Source organism: Spermophilus citellus, assembly GCF_964194105.1.
Source record: "Spermophilus citellus genome assembly, chromosome: 13".
In the NCBI taxonomy this organism is placed as follows: domain Eukaryota; kingdom Metazoa; phylum Chordata; class Mammalia; order Rodentia; family Sciuridae; genus Spermophilus; species Spermophilus citellus.
This window is the reverse complement of record NC_138193.1, coordinates 78,811,819-78,836,438: the sequence shown is the minus strand read 5'-3', so window position 1 is coordinate 78,836,438 and position 24,620 is coordinate 78,811,819. Positions and strand designations below refer to the sequence as shown.

At 43.1% G+C, this 24,620-nt stretch overlaps 1 protein-coding gene across 1 annotated transcript in view; it reads left to right on the top strand.

Moving 5' to 3' along the window:
* PRKCE (protein kinase C epsilon) overlaps window positions 1-24,620 on the top strand; it is a 480,838-nt gene that overhangs the window by 375,541 nt on the left and 80,677 nt on the right. Inside the window, exon 11 of the mRNA XM_081265157.1 lies at window positions 15,920-16,074. Coding sequence (XP_081121283.1) covers window positions 15,920-16,074 — 155 coding nt within the window. The remainder of the gene's footprint in view (window positions 1-15,919; window positions 16,075-24,620) is intronic.

Below are 24,620 nucleotides of genomic sequence, written 5' to 3'. Positions count from 1 at the left end.
AGAAAGATGACATGACATTACTTCTGTGATGGACAGGATTTAGAACTGCTAACAAATTGGTACCAGGTAGATAGTCTGAGGAGCCTCCCATGATAAAAAGATAAGTGTAATTTTAATTACTTCATTTGCTAAATAGATGAACATTATTGATGTGTTCAAAAATGTATGTTCTTAAATTGTTAAAAAAAATTGTATGCCTAGCTGTTAATTAGTCAAGCAATGCATTTCTTTATAAAAGATAATTTTTTAGTCTGGTACCACTAGATATTACAGTATTAAGGGCTGGGAGTGTAGCTGGCTGCCAAAGAAGCTTGATAGAGCTCATGCTTTGCATGCTTGAGTCCCTGGGTTTCATTCCCAGCACCTAAAAGAGGTGTTACCATATTATATTTGAGTGTCAAATGAATGGCCCACACTGAATAGTGAGACCCTGTCCAACAAAACAGTTTGGTTCAAACAGTTTGGTTTAATAGGAGAAGAATGGCACTTGAAGCATAGTGCCAGCCTGAAGTGGCTTCAGAGAGCCCCCCCCCCCCAGGTGGCTGCAGAAGGGGAGACCTGTCAGCCCAAGGCGGTGAATGCAGTCCTGTGGCCTGGTTTTGCTGTCTTGCAGTCTCACCTGTCTCTTCTGCATGTTCTATGTTCAGATATGGGCCCAGCCTACAGGGCACAAAATAAAACCACAAGTAGAATGTCAAGGGCAGACACATCTTAGAATCGTGGGAGAAAGATGAAGAACAAGCAGGGTGGGAGGGGAGGTACACTGTGTGTCTGGCAGATGCACACACACAATGCCCACCAAAGATGGATTGGCATTCATGAAAGTCATGCTCAAAATCTCCAGCCAGTTCAAAGCAGAAGCACCAAGGTCCACAATGGAGGGATTGCTTAGGATCGCTTAGGAGAGATTCTTAGAAAGCCAGTTCATTTAATGATCATTATTTGTTTGTCCTGCGAACTTGCAAACCAAGAATTTAATGCAAGGCCAGAGTACCATCAAAGTCATGTGAACCTGGAAATACACATTGTCCAAGCATTTGTTTAGGTTCCAGGCATTGAACTGCTTACAGGTCAGTATTGGAAGAGAATGCACACCTTTTTTTTTTAACTTAATACTTTTAGTTGAAAGCAGGCTTTTCTTACTGGCTTAGTTATTCTTAACTGAGGGTTAGTCAGAAAGCAACTGAAAAAACTTTTCATTGCTCAGGGCTAGTTGTTTGCTGGCATTTTACACTACTGGTCGATAGAATTTCCCTTGGGATTCTTTTTTTTTTTTTTTTTTTTGGTACTAGGTATGGGACCCAGGGGCACTTTACCACTGACTCAGCCACATCTCCTACTGTTCTATTTTTGTTTTATTTAGTTTTTATTTTGAAACAGGGCCTCACTAAGTTGCTTAGGGCCTCTCTTGGTTGCTGAGTCTGGTCTTAGACTTCCAATTCTCCTGCCTCAGCTTCCTAAGTCTCTGGGATTATAGGCATGCACCACCACACCTGGCCCCCTTGGGGATTCTTAAATAAGGGTGATGAATGACTATGGGCCTTAGATGGTCTGTATCCAGAATGAAGAGAGGTAATCAGGTTGGGTGACCCACTTAAGGAATCAGCCACTGAACTTATGAGGATTCCTACTCTGCTGGGTCCTATAAAGCATTCAGAAAGAGATGTCAGGGCTTCTGGGGGAGTTCAGACCATGAGACAGTGCTGCATTGGACTGTCTAGAATAATGAGGCTCATCTGCCTTGGTAATTCAGACAATGTTAGCTCTGCAGAACCAGAACTAGAAAAACTATATTTATTAATGGAGCTAATCAGTCATTATGTATTGGTTAGCAATTCTGTGTGAAGCACCGCTCCTGCTCCTGAGGACTGAGAAAGTCCAGCTGATGGGGTAGGGTGGAAAAATAATAGCAGAACCCTCTCAGACTTAAAAACATAGGCAATGTTATAAGGTAATCTGATGATTACTCCTATTCTGAACATAAACATTAGGTTTAGGAATTGCCATGAAATCAGAAGGGGAAGAAATCTCTAAGGACTCTCTTTATTTGAAATGTGCAACATTAAGGAGGAGGAGAGGATTTGAAGCTACATCCAAGCTATAGAGAGGAAGGACTTGAAGCCATTGCTCAGGTGGTTCAAGGTTGACCAAGAGCAAGGAGTAGTTGTGATATGAAAAAATGTTGACTTGTGTCAGGTGTGGTGGTGCATGCAAGTAATCTCAGTGACTCAGAAGACTGAGGCAGGAGGATCATAAATTCGAGGCTAGTCTCAGCAACTTAGTGAGACCTTGTCTCAAAAAAAATATATTAGAAAAGGTCTCCCCACTGTTGGTTAAATGCACTAATTGCATGGAGATCTCTGCCTTCATGCTTTCCTGTACCTGGAATACCCCAACACTACTCATTTTCATTCCCTTCCCCCAGGTAAGCCCCAGCTTCTGGGTGGAACCTTCTTACCCAGTGGCCCCCACACCCCAAATAAAGAAGAAAAATATTAATGGAAACAGTATTTTTTAACACAGTATTTAAAACACTGATGGAAAGTGTATCACAAACAGGGATTGACTATGATCAGATCTGTTTCAATTTAGGTTCCAGGCTCCTGTCTTTCTCATTCACAGCGTTGACAAATCTGCTAGAGGATGAATTTCTACACTGAGAGAAACAGCCTCCTATCTGAGTTTTTGGCCCTTAGTCCATGCTAGAGCTTTGACCTGGTCCTGTATCTGTGTCACCACCTTTTCCCGCTAATTGAGAACAAAAGGCTTGTGAATAGATGAAACACAGACTGTTGTTGTTCTGCTTCTACCATGGCCCACGTCTGCCTACTGTGGACTGCCTGATGTTGAATGGGGTCTGTGCCCATAGAGTTTAAATAAACAAGACATACAGGAATCCAACACGCTCTTCCAGTGCCAAAATAATGGTTCCACAATTCTTTGCAGCAGTTTCTATGCTATTACACCAAATATTTATGGGTTCATCTCATCGGACTGCTTACTGTTCTGGGTGAACCCGAGTGGAAATGCAGAGATCAAAGAATTTAACAATCAAACACCACCTGTTCACGCTCTGTCATATAATGAAGGTATTAGTGAAGTGATACGGAAACCCACGTTGACAGGCTGCAGCCTGGAGCCTTGCCCCTTCTGATCTAAAACAATGTGACCCAGTATTCAGGATGCACAGGATTGAGGTGTATGGGTAGGTGAGAGGATTATTTCCAAGTTGCCAGTTTCCCCAGATGAGAACATTTTAATGTTGGCTTCATGAAAGCGGTCAGGATGGACACCAAAGGGGGATTTAGCAGCGTGGAGTTGTCAAGCACACTTTCTTACCATCATGAAGTGGTTGACTTGGTCTTGGGAAGCCATGTGTACATGTGTCTATAAAAGTAAAAGGCAACTAGTGGGACAAGAAGCACAGTTATGAAGTAAAACCACCACGATCTAGCCATGGGTGGGAAATTCAGCCCTTGATTTGTTTCACCTGACCTTAAGGCATAGTATAAACTAAACAGAAAATGTTTTATTAAGGTATTGAGACTGGCTTGGATGAGCTCTGTAGAGATACAGCCAGAGGCAGGACACATGGCCGTGCTACGCCTAGGAGACAACTCTTGTAGAATCTCTGCTTTGGGTGCAAGTGTACTTCATCGATCAGTGTTCTGGGAGAGAAGACTAGACACTGCTATCCAAGAATGAATATTCTAGTCGGATTTAGCAACACACAAAAGTATTAGGGAAAATTACAGAACAAAATGCAGTAGAATCCCCAGATCTTGAAGTTAGAAGGTATGCCCCTGGCACTGGCTTAGTCCACTGGTTCCCAAACCTCACCACTCCTAAGGAGTTCTCTGGGGAATTTGAACATAAATGCACATTCCCAGGGCTCTCTCCAGCCTCAGAAGCTCAAAAAATGAGGGGCCTGGAAATCTGCATGCTTTAGAATACTCCAGAGGGATTCTGAAGCTCAGCCAGCTCATCCAATTCAGCCTCTCCATGAACAAAGAGTGTTTCTGTTAACAACCCTGAAAAGTGACCATCCAGTTGAGGCAGGCATCCCTCAAGTTGGAAGGAACTCACTGTGGAACAAGGCAGTGGGATCCAAGATTACTAGAAGATTGGAGTTATTAGAAATCTTTCTTCTGTGGTAATAAAAGGGGCCTTCATTGCTATATCTTCTATAGACACTGGTCTTAGTTTGGCAGTAACACAGACCAAATCTCATTACAACATGGAAGTCCTTCAGATGTTTTAAGCGAGTTCCTCTTCAGTTGGTTCCTTTGTGTGATAGTTCATTTGTTTGTTCGTTTGTTCATTCATTCAGTCCGGACTGTCAGTCTCCTCAAAGATAGGACTTACTGAAGCTGATCATTGCCACATTGCTTCTTGTAGGTTCTGGCCCTTCCTCACGTTCCTATTTGCCTTCTTCCGGGTGAACTCAAGTTTGTCAGCATCAAATATGGTGCCCAGCATTGGGGTGCCATGCTGACCATAAGGTCTGACCATCAGAGTCCAATAGGAACAATAGGAGCAGTTGCTTCTGTGTTCTGGCCTCTGGCCTGCTTCTATTGAAGACTGTTCTGAATAATCAAGGGCCCAAACTGATGCAAACAGAAATCTCTGTGGCAAATCAGGAAAGGAAGAGGTCAGTATGGTTGAACTTACCAGGTGTGAGCCAGGTCCTAGTGAATGTATGTACCCACTGGAATGGAAAAGAAGACCAGCTTCCTGGTCCTCCAAATGAAGAAACATCAGTTTATTGGATTCCTGATTGCTGCGTCCACCACTGTTTGTGCATATTTTCTGGTCTATATGCCTCCTGTGTCATTGTTCTCCTTAGTAGAATCAGCTCTGACTGTCACACCAAACCCTTTTTTGAGGGTGTGATCATCCTAAACATTCCATCTAAGCAGGTGATATTTTTTTCCCCACACTTAAAGGGAAATACAGTGCCATTCTTTCTTTGGGGCAGCTTCCTGATATTTGCTTATCTTTAAAACTGTGATAAGAACATGTATATTTTTAAGAAAGAAAGGGGTAGAAAATTGTGGTATTGAAAGCTGTTAGTAAAGTAAGAGATTCAATTAACTGGTCCCTTGTTGTAAATATACAAGATTGAAAAAAGTTTCCTTGATTGCTTTTCTCTGAATTGACTGGTGGTTTGAACGTAGATATGGGCACATTCCCCTGGTTGGTTAGCAGGATTCCTTTCTAAATTGCGTAAGCAAGCAAAGAAACAAAGAAAGTAGATAGAGAAGACAGCATCAATAGTGTCAGGACTTAAATGGTTCAGGACTCACCTAACCTGGAAACAGGCTTTATTTCAGAACTCTAACATGATCTCTGTAGGTGCTGCTTTTTCTGTTGACACAGTTGGTGATAAAGTGACTCTGAGTTTCTGGAATCAGAATAACCATCTCATAAGCTGCTTCAGTTCCGAGGGGGACCATCTCCAGCAGCAGCAAGTTGGAGACCAACTAGACTCATTTGGTTCTTTATTAAGCTACACAAGCTCTGGGCCTCGACAGATGAGGATACACAAAAGAGGGGATCATGAGTACCAGCTGTCAGCCACTTATGTCCTGCTAGGACACAGGAAGGCATACAGGTGGAACAGTTTGATGCAGTCCACACCTTGGGGAAGAGCCTGAGCTCATAAGAAGCACTGGTAGAGGGCAAGATCATTAGCAAGGCCTTGGCTGAGTTCGGGAAATGAGATTAGAGCAAGAATACTTGTATTTTTAGGGTTAGGAAGACTTTCAAGAGCCAGGCACGGTGGTGCACGTGACTCGAGAGGCTGAGACAGGAGAATCACAAGTTTAAAGCCAGCCTCAGCAACAGTGAGGCACTAAGCAACTCAGTGAGAGCCTGTCTCTAAAATCCAAACAGGGCTGTAGATGTGGCTCAGTATTTGAGTGTCCCTGAGTTCAATCTCTGGTACACCCCACTCAAAAAAAAAAAAAAAAAGACTTACAAGAAACACCCTGTAGGTCCTTAACTTTGACTTCAAACAGCTGGCTACCCAGTGTCAGTGGGCCCCAGTGAGCAACCCATGTTTTTTTTCCATTTCAGCTTCAATTACTTCTTGGTAACATCAAAACAGCTTTATTTCATCTTCTTGCCCAGTGTAGGCAGACCAGATTCTAGGTGGGCCCCAGGCTTACCCCAGAAGCGCAGACCTCTGCAAGATGACCAGGCTGCTAGGTAGACCAGACGACTAAGGGGAAGGTTTTGAAGGCTTTCCTGAAGTCCAGATATGCCATGTTTCACAAGTAGCAGTTGATACAGCAAGCAGTCAGTGGGGTGACACCAGGAGGGGTCCAGATGCTGACTTGGATGTTGATGCGGATCAAGCAATGGAGAAAAAGATAGAACCTCCCCAAAACAGGACTGCTGTGAGGTTCCCTGTCGAAACTCTCTTGATTCTGTCATTTTCAAAGAGGAAATTGACCCCATACCATTCCTGGTCCGTTTGTATTGTCATACCATAGGATAGAAACTTTGATTTCATAAGATGCTGGTGATCCCTGTAAAATGAAAGTGTTCTTTGATGATAAGACAGAGCTCCCCTCCTTTTCCCCAGCTTTCACACCCAGATGGAAATGTGGGGGGGGGGGCAGGGGCCATGGATTTGAGGTTGTTCCCTGGGCCAAGTGCAGCTCTAATCAGAGGCAGGAAATGTTTATTTGAGTTTTATTGGGTGAGTCAGTTTGGTGCAGCTTTAGGTCACTTTAAACTTGGGCCATCCTGTTTAAGTCAAATAATCCTAATTTTACGCAATTAGAAACAAACATCATGTGTACATGAGTGAAGTTTATATCTTCTCAACCAGCAGATGAGATAGTGTGGAGTTTTTGCTATTTGGTTAATTCTCATTTGGTTAAGGGTTTCCAAGAAAAAAAGGCATCTCCTTTTTTACCAAAAGCAGGTTTAGCTCCACCCTCTTTGGCTTCTAGAAGATCATTGTAAGAAATGGCCATGTCTACATACAGTGGACTATTACTTAGCCTTTATTATTTAGTCCTACCATGTGCAATGACATGGATGAAGCTGGAGAACATTCTGCTAAGTAAACTAAGCTAGATTTAGAAGGCCAGGTACTACATCATAGCACTTACATCATGTATCTAAAATAGTTGAACTTATAAAAGCAGGAAATAAAGTGGTGGTTGCCAGGAACTGGGAGAGGGAGACTCAGGAGGTGTCAGTTGAAGTTTTACTTACATGAGTAAGTCCTTGAGATCCGTGCAGTGACAACCAGAGTTACCAATACTCTATTATATGTGTAAAATGTTGCTAAGAAGGTAGTTTTTATGTTATGTTCTGTCACAAACACACAGATAATAAAGAGGGTGGGAGGACACTTTGGGACATGATGGACATGTTTGTGGCATCAAATGTGGTTAGGGTTCCCCTAGGGTGTACTTATCTCCAAGCTTACTAAGTTCTGTACATGAACTATGGACAGCTTTTTTATGTCAATCATACCTCAATCATGTGGTTTTTTCTTTTTTTAAATTTTTAATTGATTTTTTAAAAAAATAAATGGCAGCAGAATGCATTACAATTCTTATTATACATATACAGCACAATTTTTCACATCTCTGATTGTATACAAAGTATGTTCACACCAATTCATGTCTTCATACATGTACTTTGGATAATGATGTCCATCACATTCCACCATCCTTGCTAATCCCCTGCCCCCTCCCTCCCCCCCCACCTGCCCTATCTAGAGTTCGTCTGTTCCTCCAATGCTCCCCCTCCCTACCCCACTATGAATTAGCCTCCTTATATCAGAGAAAACATTCGGTATTTTGTGGGGGTGGGATTGGCTAACCTCACTTAGCTTTATCTTATCCAACTCCATCCATTTACCTGCAAATGCCATGATTTTATTCTCTTTTATTGCTGAGTAATATTCCATTGTGTTTATATGCCACATTTTCTCTATCCATTCATCTATTGAAGGTCATCTAGGTTGGTTCCACAGTTTAGCTATTGTGAATTGTGCTGCTATAAACATTGATGTGGCTGGGTCCCTGTAGTATGCTGTTTTTAAGTCCTTTGAGTATAGACCAAGGAGAGGGATAGCTGGGTCAAATGGTGGTTCCAGTGGTTTTTCTTTAAAAGAAGTGGATAAAAATAATGGTGTTGCATTCAGAAAGAAAAAGAGCCATGTAGAAATCAATTTTATATTTCCCATACTTCTGTTGGTATTGATGAAATTGGTCATTACTATAGGAACTTGGTTGCCATGACCCTGAATTTGGTGAAGGACTACAAGGTCATTATATCTGAGTGAGACTTGTAACACTAGGAGGTGGAAGGAGGAGTAGGCCTATTAGAGAAGGGCTGAGAATGTGGGGAAATAGAAAAACATCATTAAGATGAGTATTGTTGTTATTGCATAGGAACATTCATATTGCTAATGATAATTATCACTCAGAGGAGACGATTTCACTCTCTGAATTGGCAAGACTCTTCCGTTTGCTTATCCACACTGACCTCCTGACGGCACACAGTGGCTGATGTGTGACAGCCATTAATCGAGGTTCTGCTGGTGTGCAGGGACGGGGCTGTGTCGGCACGCGGTGTGTCAGCTTCCGAGTGGGAAAGCCCCGGGTGATGCTCACTGTTTGTTTACTGTAATGGTGACTGTTCTATCTGTGGCTCAACATCCAGAAATGAGCACATAAAATTCATGTGGTGAAGTTTCCCAAAGTGGTTGCGTTTTTTCTTTGCTAAACCGAGGAAATGTAATGATGAGAAAAAAAAGGTGGCCTGATTTTTTGTTTGTTTATTTTGTTTTTCACTTTTCTTTCCTCTTTCTGCTTTTTCTTTCTCTTTCTCACTCTTTCCTTCCTTCCTTCCTCCCACCCTCCCTCCCCCCTGCCTTTCTTTCTTTCTTTCATCAGCCTAGGGATGGAGGTTAGTGGTACAGTCACTTTCCTACCATGCACAAGCCCTGGATTCAATCCCCAGCACTGCAAAACCAAACCAACAAAACAAAAAAGAAAAAAGAAAAACATTTTTAAGATAATATTTAATATAAAATTGAGATAGTAGAAATGGAATAGCTTTGTCCTACCTTGTTCTAATCCATTTTTCAAAAATGATTTTTCTTAAATGAGTATTAATTATGTCATTTTTTAAAAACTCAGACTGCCAGCATTCTTATTGGCCACTTCGTTTTTGATTATCTCTACTTTCTTTCCAACAATGCACAGTGGGCCAGTCTGTCTCCTTCAGAGGCACCCCCAGACTCTTTCACACCTGTGTCCTGGGTTTCCAAACCTGTTCCTAGATGTAAAAAAAAAAAAAAAAAAAAAACAAACTAATCATCTTTTGTTTTGTCTTGTTTCTTTACGGAGCTCATCCTGCCTGTCTTCCTCATTCCCACCTGAGGGTTTACCTCTGCTCAGTTTTCCCTTCAAGGCTGAGCTTCAAACTTGCAGGGCCTTCTTGTCCTCCCACCTAACATTGTCTAAGACTTTACTCAAGGGCAGGCTTTCCTCCATTTCAGGTTATCTCAACCAAATTCCCATAGCCATGCCAGTTCCACCAACAGGGTTGTATTATGGAAAACATACAGGAAGAGTTTTCATACATCTTTCTCCTGCGATGATCTTCTATGAGTGATAAGGCCTGGGTGACCAATCACTGTTCTTTATGACAGTCAAGGAGATAGAAACAAGACACAAAGGTTTCACAGTCTGAGTCGATACCAGAGCGTTTAATACACACTGATGGAGCGTCCTGTGTGCTCCAGGGTTTCCTGTGTTCCATTTATAGCTCTCAGAAACCAGAAACATCATTTTCCATATCCCCTCACCATCGGAGAGCGGAGAGCCCAGGGCAGACCTGGTGACAGGTTAGATGATATGCATGAGGAAGAGGAAAAGAGACATTTCAGAACATGAAATGAAGGGTTGGAGCTGTAGCTCAGTGGTAGAACTCTTGCTGGGCTGCACAAGGCCCTGGGTTTGAACCCCAGCACCACACTAAAAAAAAAAAAAAGATTAAAAAAAAAGAATGCCATGAGGACCCACGACTTCCTTAGGTGCACATACGTCACTGACATATCCGAGGCATGCTGTTCCAAGTCTGAGCTTTTGTTGGGCACTCATGTGAAATTGACTTAAAAGCGATAGAATCTTTGCACATATAAACAGCCAACAACTGGTGGAGAACGTGTGTCCAAACAAACCCAATTGGCAGGACACGCAGTGCCACTGGGAGGAAGTCTCTGGCTCTCTATCACACCTTCAGGGATGAAGAGGGCGGGCCTGGTCTTCCCTTCAAAGACAGGAGAAGCTAATGCTCTGGGAAAATGGAGCCCAATGGGAATCTCAAACATACGGCTGTGGCCCTTCCAGCTTAGTGGCCAGTGTCCACTATTCTTACCCTACATGGCCATGACACATAATCGCTTTCCTAATTTTATTATTTTCCTTGCTATCACAAGACCATAACTTTTTAGACATTCAGGGGAGATTAAGGGAGGAGGAGGTAGAATAAAGCCTTTAAAATCTTTGATTACCTCAGAAAACATATTTGCTTACTTTACCAGGAAGTTGGTTTTTCGTTTTGTTTTCTACTGATGCCAAGAGGGGATTAATGAGTGGCCGCTGGGTTTGCCAGCTTTCTTTTGATTTCAGTTTATATAATTAAGCAGTTCCCAGAATGACTGGAGCTTCTCCCTCTGCGTCAAAACGTGCTTCTCAAATAAGTTGGAGTTAGAGGTCAGCGACAATCCAAACTCACTGCAGAGCAAGAAGGGGAAGGCTTCCTGGCTTTGAAATACCCCTAATACATAAAGAGGGTTGATTGTGCTCTGGGGGCATGCTCACTGAGCTGTTGAGAAGAAATCAGGTTTAAACTAAACTTAGAATAGCTCAAGATGAGGTTAATTAACTAAAGAAGTAACCAGAGAAACCAACTCTGGTTTACTTTTGAATTTCTAGCAGCGGGAACTTTGGCCATGTTCAAGAATGTAGGCATGAGCCTGTAATCTCAGAGACCTGGGACGCTGAGTCAGGAGGATCACAAGAGGTAGGCTTGCCTGGGCAACTTAGCTAGACCCTGTCTGAAAATTAAAAATGAAAAGGGTTGGTGATGGAGCTCAGTTCAATCCCCCCAGATTAAAAAAAAAAAAAAATACAGGCACAGAACAGGAACACCAGGTATACCAGACCCGACCATGGGCCAGGCTCAGTTCTGGCTGCTGGAGATATAGTAAGGAACTCGAACAACCAGGATTGCTCCTCTCATGATGTTCAGTGGAATGAGCAGGCTTGGGCAGGATGGTGGTCATGGTGATGGCGGAAATGGAGAGGTGTAGGGCAACATGAGAGGTGCAGAGACACAAGAGGTAGGAGCAGAAAGGTTTGGCGATGAATTTGAGAGATGAGGGAGAGGGAGGATCAGTCGAACTTGCCTCAGCCTCCTGTGTTGCTGGGGTTACAGGTGTGCACCACCACACCTGGGTCTTTTCAGGGGTCTCTAAATCCCTTAAAAAGACAGGCCAGAATTACCAGCAGTCTTCGCTCTCTGGAGCATTCACATTCCAGAGGGAGAAAATCATGAATCAATTACACAATAAAACCTCGTCTGGACTGAATCTCATAATAACAAGTGTAGCACATCATGGGAGGACTTGACCTTGCCATTGGAAAGCTTCCCCAAAGAATAGTTGACTGCACTGTTATAAGTCTATAGGACCAGGAAGGATTCATCATGAGAGGAGATTAGTCAAGGTCCTGGGGCAGAGGCAACAAGGGCTAGCTGGAAGGCAAAGACTCGGAAGATTGTAGAGTCCTTGAAGCTATTTATTCTAAGAGTAACAAGAAGGCTTTTAAAGAACTAAACAGAGGGGCTGGGGTGGTGGCTCAGTGGTAGAGTGCTTGCCTAGCATGTGTGAGGCACTGGGTTCAATTCTTAGCACTGCATATAAATAAATAAAATAAAGGTCCATTGACAACTAAAAAATATTTATTTAATAAAAAAAGAATTAAACAGTAAAGTGAGAGAGAAAAGGGGTTGAATTACAACTGGGTTTCCCATCCAGCAGGGTCCCTCTGCCTATAGAATGACTAGCATGTGGATGGGGTGCTGGAATAAATGTGGGGGACATCGCTAAGAGTCAATGCAAGAATCTAGATAAGACAGAGATGCCAGTCACTTGGCGGGGATGATGGTCATGGAAATGGAGAGGCGCAGATCAACGTGAGAAGTGCAGAGACACAAGAGGTAGGAGCAGCAAGGCTGATGGATGTGAGGGATGAGGGAGAGGGAGGATCAAGCTTGACTTCCAGGTTTCTGACTTAGAAAATTGGCTGAAGGGTGTAGGCCTGCCCTGAGCCAGGCAGCCCTGGCCAATGGCCAGTCTGTTAGGGAAAATCATGGAGTCTGTTTCAACATGTTGGTCTGAGTGGCTGTGAGGCATCTGGGGGAGGGCAGAAACACTCTTGGATAAGTGAAACTGAAGCCCAGAGGAGAGGTTTAAGTTTGGGAGTCATCCGTGTAGAGGCCCTAGGAACTGTGGGTGTGGACAAGGTCACCCAGCAGCAGAGCAGGGAAACAAGAGGGCTGGGTCCTGGTCCTGTGGGGTTCCCACACTTCATGGCTTGGAGGAGAAGAAGCATATAAGAGAGGGAGGGAGAAGAACCCCTGGGGTTCTTCTCCTGAAAGCCACAAAGCAGTGTTGGTTGGAAGAGGAGGTAATTAGGGAAGAAAGTCATGGGGAGGTTAGCAAAAAAAAAAAAAAAAAAAAAAACACTTGATAATAATGCTAATAATTCTAACGGCTACTATACTCTCTGTAACAATAGACATGGGTAATCTTTATGGAGCATCAACTATGAACCAGGCATTTTAACATGGAATTTAATCCTCACAAGAAGCCCGTAAGGCAGGTCCTATTATCCTCAGTTTTACAGGTCAGGAAACTGAGCCCAGAGAGATGAAGTCATTTGCCTGGGGTTACACAAGCAGGGAGTGATGAAGTTGAGGTGGGAGTTTTTTTCTCACTCCACAGCCCCAAAGCTTCAATGCCATGTATCCAATGTTGTAGAATAAAAATGAGCTTGGGAAGAGGGCGGGAAAGGGAGGATTTCTCCCTTTAGAGATTTGCATTCTTTCAAATACAGTCAAGGAAACACTCCATTGTTCCTGCAGCCGAGTTCGGGGTGGGTGGCTCTGGAGGGCGTTGCAGTGCCTGTTTCTCATGGTGTGGTTCAGCTCGTGGGCAGTGTGAAGTGGACGCTGCTGCTCTACTTGTCATGTGCAAGGCTTGCCCCCAGTGCTCTAGAGCAAAGCTTCTCAAAGTGTGGTCCCTGAACCAGCAGCATCCACATCACCCGGATGCAGATGTACAGGCTCCACTCCAGATCTTCAGAAATCTGGGGGAATGCGTGATCTAGTTAACCTTGTGTGATTCTGATGCAAAGTTGGAGAACTCCTGTTCTTGGGAGAATCCTTAAAAAGACAAAAAGGACTGTCTTATAATCCACAATCAACCACACAGATATAAAATACCTTGACAAAAGCCAGATAGAGCCCATGATTTTCAACCCTGGCCACACACTGAAATCACCTGGGGAGCCTGGGTTCCCCGCCACTTAGAGATATTGATTTTGTTGGGGTGGAGTGGGCCTGAACATTTTGTTTCCTCTATCCATGTTTTTCTATTTAATCGGTGCATTATTGTTGCACGTAATGATGGGATTTGTTACATTTGGGACATGCACATAATATAACAATTTTATTTGGCCAATATCACACTCCCCAGCACTTCCTCCCTCTATCTTCGCTTCCCAACCCCTTGGTCCCTTTCCTCTACTGATCTCCCTTTGATTTTCATGAGATCCCTGTCTCCCCTTACCTTTTTCCCCCCACTTTCCTCTGTAGCTTCCAACATATGAGAGAAAAAAATATGACCCTTGACCTTCTGAAAGGTTTGCTTAACATCATGTCTCAAGTTCTATCCACTTTTCTGCAAGTGACATAATTTCATTTTTCTTTTATGACTGAATCAAACTCCATTGTGTATAGATATACCACATTTTCTTGAACCATTCTTCCATTGATGGACACCTAGACTGGTTCCATAGTTTACTAAGCATTGGTTTTTGAAAAAAAGGTTTGGATGCAGAAGGGATGACTGCATGAACAGTCAGCAAGGCAGCTACTTCACCCTAGGGAGAAAATGAGGCAGGCCTTGAAAGGGAAATATAACAACTCAAGGAAGAGAAATTTAGCCCTTAACCCTTCTTGAATACCAGCAAAGTCTGAGTAATTCCAGAGATATGGTCAGGACATTTATTGAATCTGGGATTATTGCCTGTAATGTAATAGATATACTTCATGAATAAAGAAAGTACCCTTGGTAATTTTTACTCAGTCTTAATGAAAAACAATGTGCTTCGGGAAGCTTCAGTTAGCCTGTGTATTAAGGATGCACTCTGGCCCTGTGACCTCTCGCACCGTTGTTAACCTTCCTCCCAGCTAATCTGGTCTGTTTGTTGGCCCCTGGACATGCTCACTCTGTTTCCAAGTCCTGGCATTTGCTCCTGCCTCCCCTACCTTCTCTTTCTCTCAAGAAAAAAGTCCATCCCTCCTGCTTCCATGACAACGAGTGGTCCTTTCTCTAAATTATTTCTGTACCCAGTGTAACTTTGCTCCTGTGGTTTAAAAATCATTCTTTCCATCTCCCATCTGCACCCCTGAATTATAACCCCCACTCTCCCCAGGGCAGTGATATACTTCATTGCCTATCTAGCACAGCATTCCTTAGAAAATAGTCATCAAAAAACTGTGCAAGCGAGGCACAGTGGTATACTCCATAATCATAGCTACTCAAGAGGCCGAGGCAGGAGGGTCTCAAGCTTGAGGCCCAGCCTCAGAAACTTAGTGAGACTTGTCTCTAAGTAAAAATAAAATGAGCTGGGGATGGATTCAGTAGTAGAGTGCTACTGGGTTCAATTCCCAGTGTTACAAATAATAATAATAAATAAATAAGAAAGAGAAGGAGAAGAAGAAGATGGAGAAAGAGGAGGAGAAGGAGTATGAGCCTCTGGCCACTGCCTGCATTCTTGGACTTGTGGTTGCAGACGCTCGAGTCTCTGCCTCCATCGTCCCACTGCGTCCCCCTGCTCCCCAAATCTCCCTTTACCTCCCTCTTGGAAGGACACTAGTGATTGCCCAGGGCCCACCCCAGTGATCCAGCCAAGTCTCTTCTCAGAATCCCCGACTTCATCACATCTGCAGAATACTCTTTCTCCTATAAAGAGCCACACATTCCAGGGATTAAGGCCTGGGCATCTTTTGGAAGATCATTATTCAGTCTACCCGAAAGAAACCCAGTGCCTCCAAAAAGACAAAGGCTTGTCCAGAGCCACACCTCAAGTTATGACCAGAATCAAAGGCCTGGTTCTCCTTTCTGTCAATTTAAATAAGACAGAGAACAAAGGTTTTATTGTTGTGGTGGTTGGGTTTTGTTTGTTTGTTTTGGTATCAGGGATTGAATCCAGAGGCACCTGCCACGGAGCCACATCCTCAGCCCTTTTTATTGTTTGAGACAGAGTCTTGCTAAGTGGCTGAGGGTCTTGCTAAGATGCTGAGGCTAGCCTCAAACTTGCAATCCTCCTGCCTCAGCCTCTCAAGTAGCAGGGATGACAGGCATGTGCCTCCCCACCCAGCAAGAAATAAGTTTTTAAATAACACTCTGTACCCTAACTTATGTGCTTCATTCCTTTGTCCTCTTGCTGGCTCACGTGCTCCCAGCATTTACCCACCTTTGAGCCTTCCTGCCCCTTGAGCCCTGGTTGTCACCCCCGGCTCACAGCATAGTGGCCTGCGTAGACAGGCTGCCACAAAATGACCTAAATGGCATTTTCTTCTCTCCCTGCAGGACCGCCTCTTTTTCGTCATGGAATATGTGAATGGTGGAGACCTCATGTTCCAGATTCAGCGCTCCCGAAAATTTGACGAGCCTCGTTCACGATTCTATGCTGCCGAGGTCACGTCGGCCCTCATGTTCCTGCACCAGCATGGCGTGATCTACAGGTAGCTCCTTCTCTCCTCTTTCCTGAAAGCCAAAGAGTAAAGACTTCTCCAGACGCTTGAACTTGGCTCTTTTCCCAACTGGTCTCCCAGCAACTGGCTTTAGATGAGTTGTTTGTTCTAATTTGCTTACAGAAGACTTTTGGGGGGACTGTTTATCACTGTGAATGTTAATATTTGAATGGTCCCTGGAGATTTGACCCACTGTTTGTGCCAGTTTTGATTTAAAGCTCAGAGATGACATTTAAAGGCTTGGCGCCGAGTGACCTTGGGGCGACTTTCATTTCTCTCTCTCCCCCACCCGCTTCCTTGAGCATCAGGGCATTCTCTTGGCTTTTTCCTTCTGTGCCATGAACTTCCTCCCCTTCCCGATCTTTTGCCACTTCCTGAGTTTGTTTGGCTCAGTTGTCTCCAGCTGATAGAATCAGGGAAGGGGGAGTTGCTCCGAGGGGACTGGGGAGGGGGGGTTATGATCTAGGATGGGGGAGGGGAGTGGGAACTAGACATTACCCAACAGGAAGTGACATTTTACAGATTGTCCAGTCCTTTATTACTGCCTAATTCCTTCCAAGAAACACACACACACACACACACACACACACACACACACACACACACACACTTTCCGGTAACGGGGCATGACTGTTTAAGCAGGCTTTTCTGTGAGGTCAAGAATTCTGGGAGGAGTAAATATTTATAATTAGCAACAAGGACATTGAAGTTCCCTAAGGTTGTTTTTTTTTTTTTTTTCCAGTGACTATCAATATCTTTACTTGGTCTTTGCCTCCTCATTTTTTTGTTTTTTTAATTGGGTGGAAGAGCAGTGTCTTGGTTTAACTTAGAACTTAGTTACTTAACAAAAGTTTTCTAACCTGCCCTTGAGAGCAATGGCCTGAGTAAATGTTCTTTGGGGGGGGTTCTGGTCAACCCCACCCCAGGCTTCCCTTCCTTCTGTCATCTCTCAACTTCCTAATGCAAGGAAAAAATAGTGAATGGTTCTCTCCAGCCCACATAACAAAGCCCATACTTTTTATCGTGCTATCATGGCCCTCCACAATGGAGCCCATGTATTTATTTCCTATTGTCTATATCACCCATAACCACAAACAGAGGCTTCGGACAGCACCCATTTATTATCTCCTTGTTTTGCAGGAGCCCAGCTCACCAGCATCCTGTGTTCGGGTCTCACAGGGCTGTGATTGAGGTGTCAGCTAGGCTGCATTCTTCTCTGAAGTTTGAGCTGCTATTCCAAGCCCATGTGCTAATGGCAGAATTCTTTCTTTTCCTTGCAGCCTTAGAACTCATGTGGCTTGCTTCTGCAAGGCCAGCAAGAGAGTCTTTCCTGCTTCAAGTCACTAACTTCAGAGAAGTCCTGGACCCTTATTGATTTATTTACTTGTTTTGCTATGTGAGGGGTGGAACCCAGGGCCTTGTGCATGCCAGGCAAATGTTCTACCACAGAGCTACACCCCCAACCTGGGCCTTCTTTTAAAGGACTCTAATCAGGCCCACCAAAGGAACCTTAATTATATCTACAAAAATCTCTGTACCTTTGCCATATAATGTAACGTAATCACAATAGTGACATCACATCTTTTTTGCCTACTCCATTCGTTAAAGGTAAATCATAGGTTGCATCTACTCCAGGGAAGTAGCTGGAGTGGGTAACTGGGATGTGGCTCATTGGGAGTCATCTCAGGTAGTGTCTGGCACAGCCCAGTATACCCTTCTCACCCCGCTTCTAACAATGCCTTGTTTTGAATCCACCAGCCCAGAGGCCACTTGCAATGCTGTCTGCCTGGCCCCATCATCCAGTGTGACTCTCTCTATCCCTCGCGCTGCCGTTGGTGAATGAATTGCAATTTGATGCTCTCATTGCTGCACCTGCCATTAGCAGTAGACCTCCACATGTATCCTTCACTAAGTTGCAAACTCTCCAAAGGGCCACTTCTTCTTTTTAAACCCTTATCTTGTTGTTCTTATTCTTCATTTTCTTGCCTTGCACACGATTTATATCAAATATGACCGTTGACTTCAATTAGTCTTAAACTCTAATATTTGCCACCAAAGCAGTTTGCAAGCTAGTTAGAGATGTGGAAAGATCATCCATGCTACTTGTCAGTGCCTGGTGACAAGAAAAATTGCCATTCCTTGGGATGTCTCCCCAACACCATCCCTGTTATAGCAGGTACAAGTCATCCACAGTTTACTAGCAAAGATAGAGACTCTGGAATAATTGGTCCAAGGTCATTCTTGGTAAGTGGCAGGAGTATTAAGTGTATAGTAAGTATTAAGTGTGTAATACTCACACTTAAGAGTATTAAGTGTGACATTTCCTGCTGTGCATGTGACACTTGTTAGGATGCTTTTTCAAGTCCAACTCCAAGCTCTTTAGCTTGTTATTCTAGGTGCTCCAGAACTTGACCTTCCCTTATATTTCTGCCTCCCTCTCACCACACCTGTGACCACTTTTGCTCTATTGCCTTGTATAAACTATTCTCTCTTCATCTCTCTGTTGTTCTTCTCTCCCTGATCACGGCAGAACCTGGGCTGGCTCCTTTCCTTCCTGTCTCATTCTTTAAATGCAACTTTTCTGCAGGGCCTTCACCCCTCTATATTCTTAACCCAAATATTCTCCCTGGGCAATTCCAACCTTCCCATGGCTTGGAATGGCTTCTATATGCCCCATGATTCTCTGATCTCTATAGCTAGCTCCCAGTTCTCCCTAGAACCCAAACAAAAGCAGTTCCTCACATGTATCCTACCCTCTTGGTTCTCCAAATTACTTGCTATTCTACCCCAAATACTCATCTCTACCTCTTGAAGCTTGACCTTTAAGGCCTTCTTCCCTCTTTCCCTGGATGATTTTTAACAGTTTATTGACAACTCACTCCCCGACTCTTGGTTTTCCACCCTCCCAGTCTGTCCTCTAACCCCTCTGTTGCTTCTCAGTGTTATTTTATAGCTGGTTGCCATATGGTCACTTCTTAGCATCCTTTGACCCTTATAAGAGAAAGCCCAACCCCCTGCGTGGACTCAGACTCCTTGCCACCCTGGCACTGTGCAGCTCTGTGGCTTGAGCATGGACGGAAGTGAAGGGTATGTCAGTGAGTGGGAACAACATCTAGCCCCACTCTACTGGCGTGAGTAGCTTCAACCTCAATAAAGAGGTGTTTTTATTTTTCTTCCCATAGGTGTCTTTTTGTGTATCTTAGGTCATTTTGTGCAGTTACAACAGAATAACGGAGTGGGTAATTTGTAAAAGACAGAGCTTTCTTGGACCACAGTTCTAGAGGCTAGGAAATTCAAGAACAAGGCGTCAGCACCTGATGAGACTTTCTTGCTGTGTCATAATGTGGTGGAAGGCATCATGTGATCCAAGACCAAAAACAATGGTGGAAAGAGGAAGGGAGGGCGGAGATGAGGGGCTTATGCAAGATAGGGTAAGCTCACTCTGGGGACAGTGGCATTGGTCCACTCATGAGGGCAGAGCCCACATAACTTAAACGCCTCTGAAAGGTCCTACCTCCCAGTACCATCACAATGGCAGTTAAGTTTCAAGCTGAGTTTTAGCATTGTGTTTCTCACAAAGACACCTCTTGTGCTAACAGGGCCCTAGTGGCCCCTGATGATCTTTTGACTTCTATCAGCACCCTAAACATGTATCCTACCTACCCTCTTAGTTCTCCAGATTACTTGCTATTCTACTGCAAATACTGTTCTCTTTCATTTCTCTGTGCCTTTGTTCCCTCTGGCCCTGGGATTCCCTTGTCTTAATGATTGTTTCCCAATTCACATCCAGGGTCTGTCTCAGAGTCCCAGGTTTTAAAAACAAAGTACCAATTCCATAATACTAGAGGAGGGGAAATAGATAAGGGTTTAGATTTAAAAAAAAAAAAAAAAGAATAGTCACGGGTTGATGATTGCTGAAGCCGAATGATAGGTATTTGGAGGTCATTCTTTCATCTACTTCTGTGTATTTTTTGCCACAATGACAACAGAATGCAGATAGATCCCAGGGTAACACACCTAGAGCTTTTGATTTCATAGGTCTGCTATGGGTTCAGGAATCTAAGTGCTTTTAAAATGTTCTCCAGATGTTGGGGGGGGGGGGGCGCAAAGCTCTAGAGAAATTCCATCCTGCCTATATTACTGTGTCATGTGCCCCCTCCTCTGTGTGGCTTTCTACATCATGGGATCAGGCCTCCCCTAAGCAACATAGCATCTCTCTGAACCATGCATTTGCTAACCTTGTCCTTGAACTTATGATACCTATTCTGTGAGTGAGAATTGCCCCAGAGGGAGCTTACCTGAGTGATCTAGGACGGCACCCTGTTTGTGGTTGGTGTTCAATACATGTCTGTTTTCCGGTCTGTACTGCTCCAGAACCTTCCAGTCTATGGAGTTGCTACTTCATAGGTATGTACTTCTTGAAAGTCTGTTTAAAGAATTCCTAACAGAGCAATACACATTTCCCCCCTTGAGTATAAACAATACCCAGTTCCTCCTTTATCTCTGATGTTATGGATATAAGGGGACTGTATGCCCATGTTGCTTTTGTTCCAAGTGTCCCACATAAGGGCTATAGAGGGAGTCAGTATGAGGTTGACTGAGAGGCTGTGTATGTCCTTACCTATTTGTTTTTGGCTGTTCTGAAAACAGGCAGAGACTGTATCTTGCAAGATAAAGACAGTTTATTTAGGAGATCAGCAAAACCAAGCTTTGGAGAATGAACTTCTTTGCCAAAGTTGAGACTGAATTTTCCAGCCTTCCTGCTGGAATTCATACACGTGCCAATTTAGTGGCGAGTTGGCCAGTGATCTCTGGCTGATGTTTCATACGTGAAAGACAATGCAAGCTCATAGGCACAGCCCCATTTTCTCGGGTCCTCCTTGGGGTCAGTCCATCTGCCCCAGGCAGCACAAGGTACTTGTTAGTGTCAAATCTATGTGCTATGGCAGGCGACTGCATTAGATCACCTTGTTCCCACTCTTTCTGGCTGAGGCTTGGAAAAGTCCTTCTCCACCCACACTTACACACACTGGGAGAGGTGGAAGTATCAAAGGGTGGACCTTCTGTCCAAACTTGATAGAGGGAACTTTCTCCTCCTCTACGTCACGCTCGGTACTTGTACATGTTCAACAGCAGCGACTGACAAAGACTGCACCTCACTCATGTGGCATAAAAGACAGAAGAGAGAGATTGTGATGGACCTCAGAGGGGGGAGAGGTGCACACTGAGAGGAGAGCTTGGCACACAGAAAAGCACTTTCTTTCTTTTTTCTTTTTTTTTTTTTAAGAGAGAGAAAGAGAGAAGAGAGAGAGAAATTTTTTTTTAATATTTATTTTTCAGTTTTTGGTGGACACAACATCTTTATTTTATTTTATGTGGTGCTGAGGATCGAACCCAGTGCCCTGCACATGCCAGGCGAGTGTGTTACTGCTTGAGCCACACCCCAGCCCAGAAATGCACCTTCTTATTCTTTTCCAATCTAAAAGCCAGGAGCACTGCATATCAGCAGTGGTAAAGAACACAGAATCTACAACTCAGCCAAGTGTCTTAAAGCTTTCTGTCTCTGTGTCTTCATCTAGAAAGTGGGATTGACAGTCGTGCTTGTCTCCTGAAGCTGTAGGGATTTCATGAGTTAATAGCTCTAAGTGATTTTGAAGAATGCCTACTTCAGTAAAGCCTAATAAATGTTAGCTAACCTAATAAGATTACATTGAGTCGATTTTTATTAAGATCTATCAAAAGAACATGGGAGATCTTTTATGCAATGTAGGCTCCAAAAGGAGATTCTGGAATCACATTAGAAGAATGAATTCCTTCTTACCCCTTTTCCTTCCTTCAGTAAAGTTGGACTTTTTTAAATGAAAAAAGTCGTAGGAGACATTGAACAAATAAAAAAAAATTTTAAGACATATTTTTTAGTTGTTGAGAAACGTTTATTTTATTTTTATGTGGTGCTGAGTATTGAACCCAGTGCTTCACACATACTAGGCAAGTGCTGTACCACTGAACTACAACCTCAGCCCAAACAAATAAAAATTTAAATAGTAAAGAAAGGGTGTGGAGTCAGTTTCATCATTACAGATCTCATAGCTGCCCAAGGTAAGCAGTTTAATAGTTTCCACAGGATTATTTAAGAAATCTCAATCGAGTTATAGAACCTCTTGGTGACTTGTTTCCATTTGAGAAGTTCAGATCACACCTGGCTCATTGGTCTCCTTCTTCAGGTAGTTATGAGTGATTGCCAGGAGTCCAACTGCTAGACATGTGAAAACAATGGGGAATGAAGGCCATTTTATTTATGTAAAGTATCATGAATGATTAACATTTGGCATTCAAGCACTAAAATTTGGTCTTGGTCCACCATAGAGGGAACTTTTAAGTTGCAAAGCTCCCCTGCTCCTTGAATTTCCAAAGCCTTCTGATTCTTAATGAGCCATTGTCCTCATTTGCAGAGTCATCTTCCCTAGGTGCCTGTCACACTAGCTGTGCTCTCCAAGCCCAGACAGAGTTTAATCAGGCCTTCCTGGTAGTCAAAGGGAGTGTGTGTACCTAGATCCCTGGAGCCGCTTTCTGTCATTGGCACAATTGGAGACGTCCTTATGAAAATGTCTTTAATTAAACCTGTATTAATAACTGGAAGACCCAATACTAATACTGAGGTCTAATATAGCCTCATCTCCTTCCAGTCCATTGTCCATTTATTTAAAGCTAATGCAAATCAGGGGAGAAGTGGATGGTGGAGTGATCCTCTATTTTTGCCTTTCCAGTCTTCAAGGACCTGGTGACCAATAGAGCTTGGTCACCAAGGACTGTTCTCAGCTATTAGTTTTTCCTCACCTTTTATTAAAATGAAATTTGAATATCAAACTCCCAAGAGTCTAAGGGTAGAGTCTCTAGTGGGAGGATATCAGCTACTGTGGCAGGAATTGTGAGTGAATGTTTAATCAAAGGCCTCAGAGACTACAGAATCCAGCGCCTTCATTTTATAGATGTGGAATTTGAACAACAAAATTGGGTAGTAACTCACCCAAGTTTACACAGTGAAATAGTTTGAAACTTAAATGTTATTTTAATCAAAGATATAATACAGATAAAGAAGCAAACAGTTCTGCAAGGTGTTTAGATAAATAAAGAACAGTTTTCTATTCCCCACCCCCTTCTGCTCCATTTTCCCTTCCAAAGAAGCAACACTTTTACTTTCTTAGCTTTCAGTATGGATCTCTATATTTCCACATAACATTATATTATTATTACTTTTTTTGTGTGTTTTAGGTCCTACCTAGTTACTTTCTCCTGTGGAAGATGAAGGTCTAGTTCTCTTTCCTGCTTACTCATCCCCTGTGCCCTGTCACATAACATCCCTTCCCCATCCCACATCCTCTCTATACCGTTTACTGTACTTTTGGTTAAATGAATATACAGTGTGCTCACTATTATTTTTACTGTGAAATATGCTGTGGAACTAAGTCATGTGGTATGCCATAAATACTTTCCCTTGGCTATATTTTTTGGTTAATAATTATCTTTTTGTTTTTCTGTTTACTCATTATTAATTTACCCACAAACTTACAAATTTTCCACATTATCCCATAGGATGATTAGATACAATTGGTATTCTATCAATTTCCCATTCTTGGGTAAATTTCTTCCAGAAGCTTCTAAACTTCCCTAGTATGAAGAGATATTCTCTTTGCCAGTTGCAAGGCTGCCACTGGGATTTCCCCATCACTGTTGTCCTCTTCTTCCTTTTCTTGCCGTCCTGTGTTGAAGCTTCTCTTTCCTATATCTCACATCTTCCTCTTTCTTGCTAGACTCCCTCCATTTAGTATAGCACTTGCAATAGTTTTTCATGTCTAAAATCATCTTTGTTTTATTCTCCAACTTGATGAAAGTTTGCCCAAAGTTGTCTAGATTGAAAACTGGTTTTGATCAAAATTTGAAGGTGTTCCAATGTCTCCTTACTTCCATTGTTGCTATTAAAAAGTCTAAAGTCATTCTGATTCTTGATCCTTTGTGTGAACCTATTTAATTTTTTTTTCCAGAAATGTGTTACAGTTTTCGGTTTCCATTATTATAAAACTATTTAATGATAAAGTATAGGTCTGTTTTTTATCCATTAGGTTGACTCCTAGATAGATCTCTTTAATTTGGAAAATTGACCTTCAGTTTTGGAAAATATTTTTCTTCTTTAACAATTTCTGTTTTCTCTTTCTGTAACTATCATTTGGATGTTGAACTACCCATCTTGAGGTTCATTCTAGACTAATCTGGCTAGCCACCCAGAAAACTCTATCCATTGATAAGAGTTAGACCTTCCCTCCTAAAGGGTTAGGGTTAGGGTTAGGGTCCTTACTCCAGTAAGACTGGCAGCCACTATGAAGTCAAACAACATCAAGTGCTGGCGAGGATGTGGAGAAAAGGGTACACTTGTACATTGCTGGTGGGACTGCAAATTGGTGCGGCCAATTTGGAAAGCAGTTTGGAGATTCCTGGGAAAGCTGGGAATGGAACCACCATTTGACCCTGCTATTGCCCTT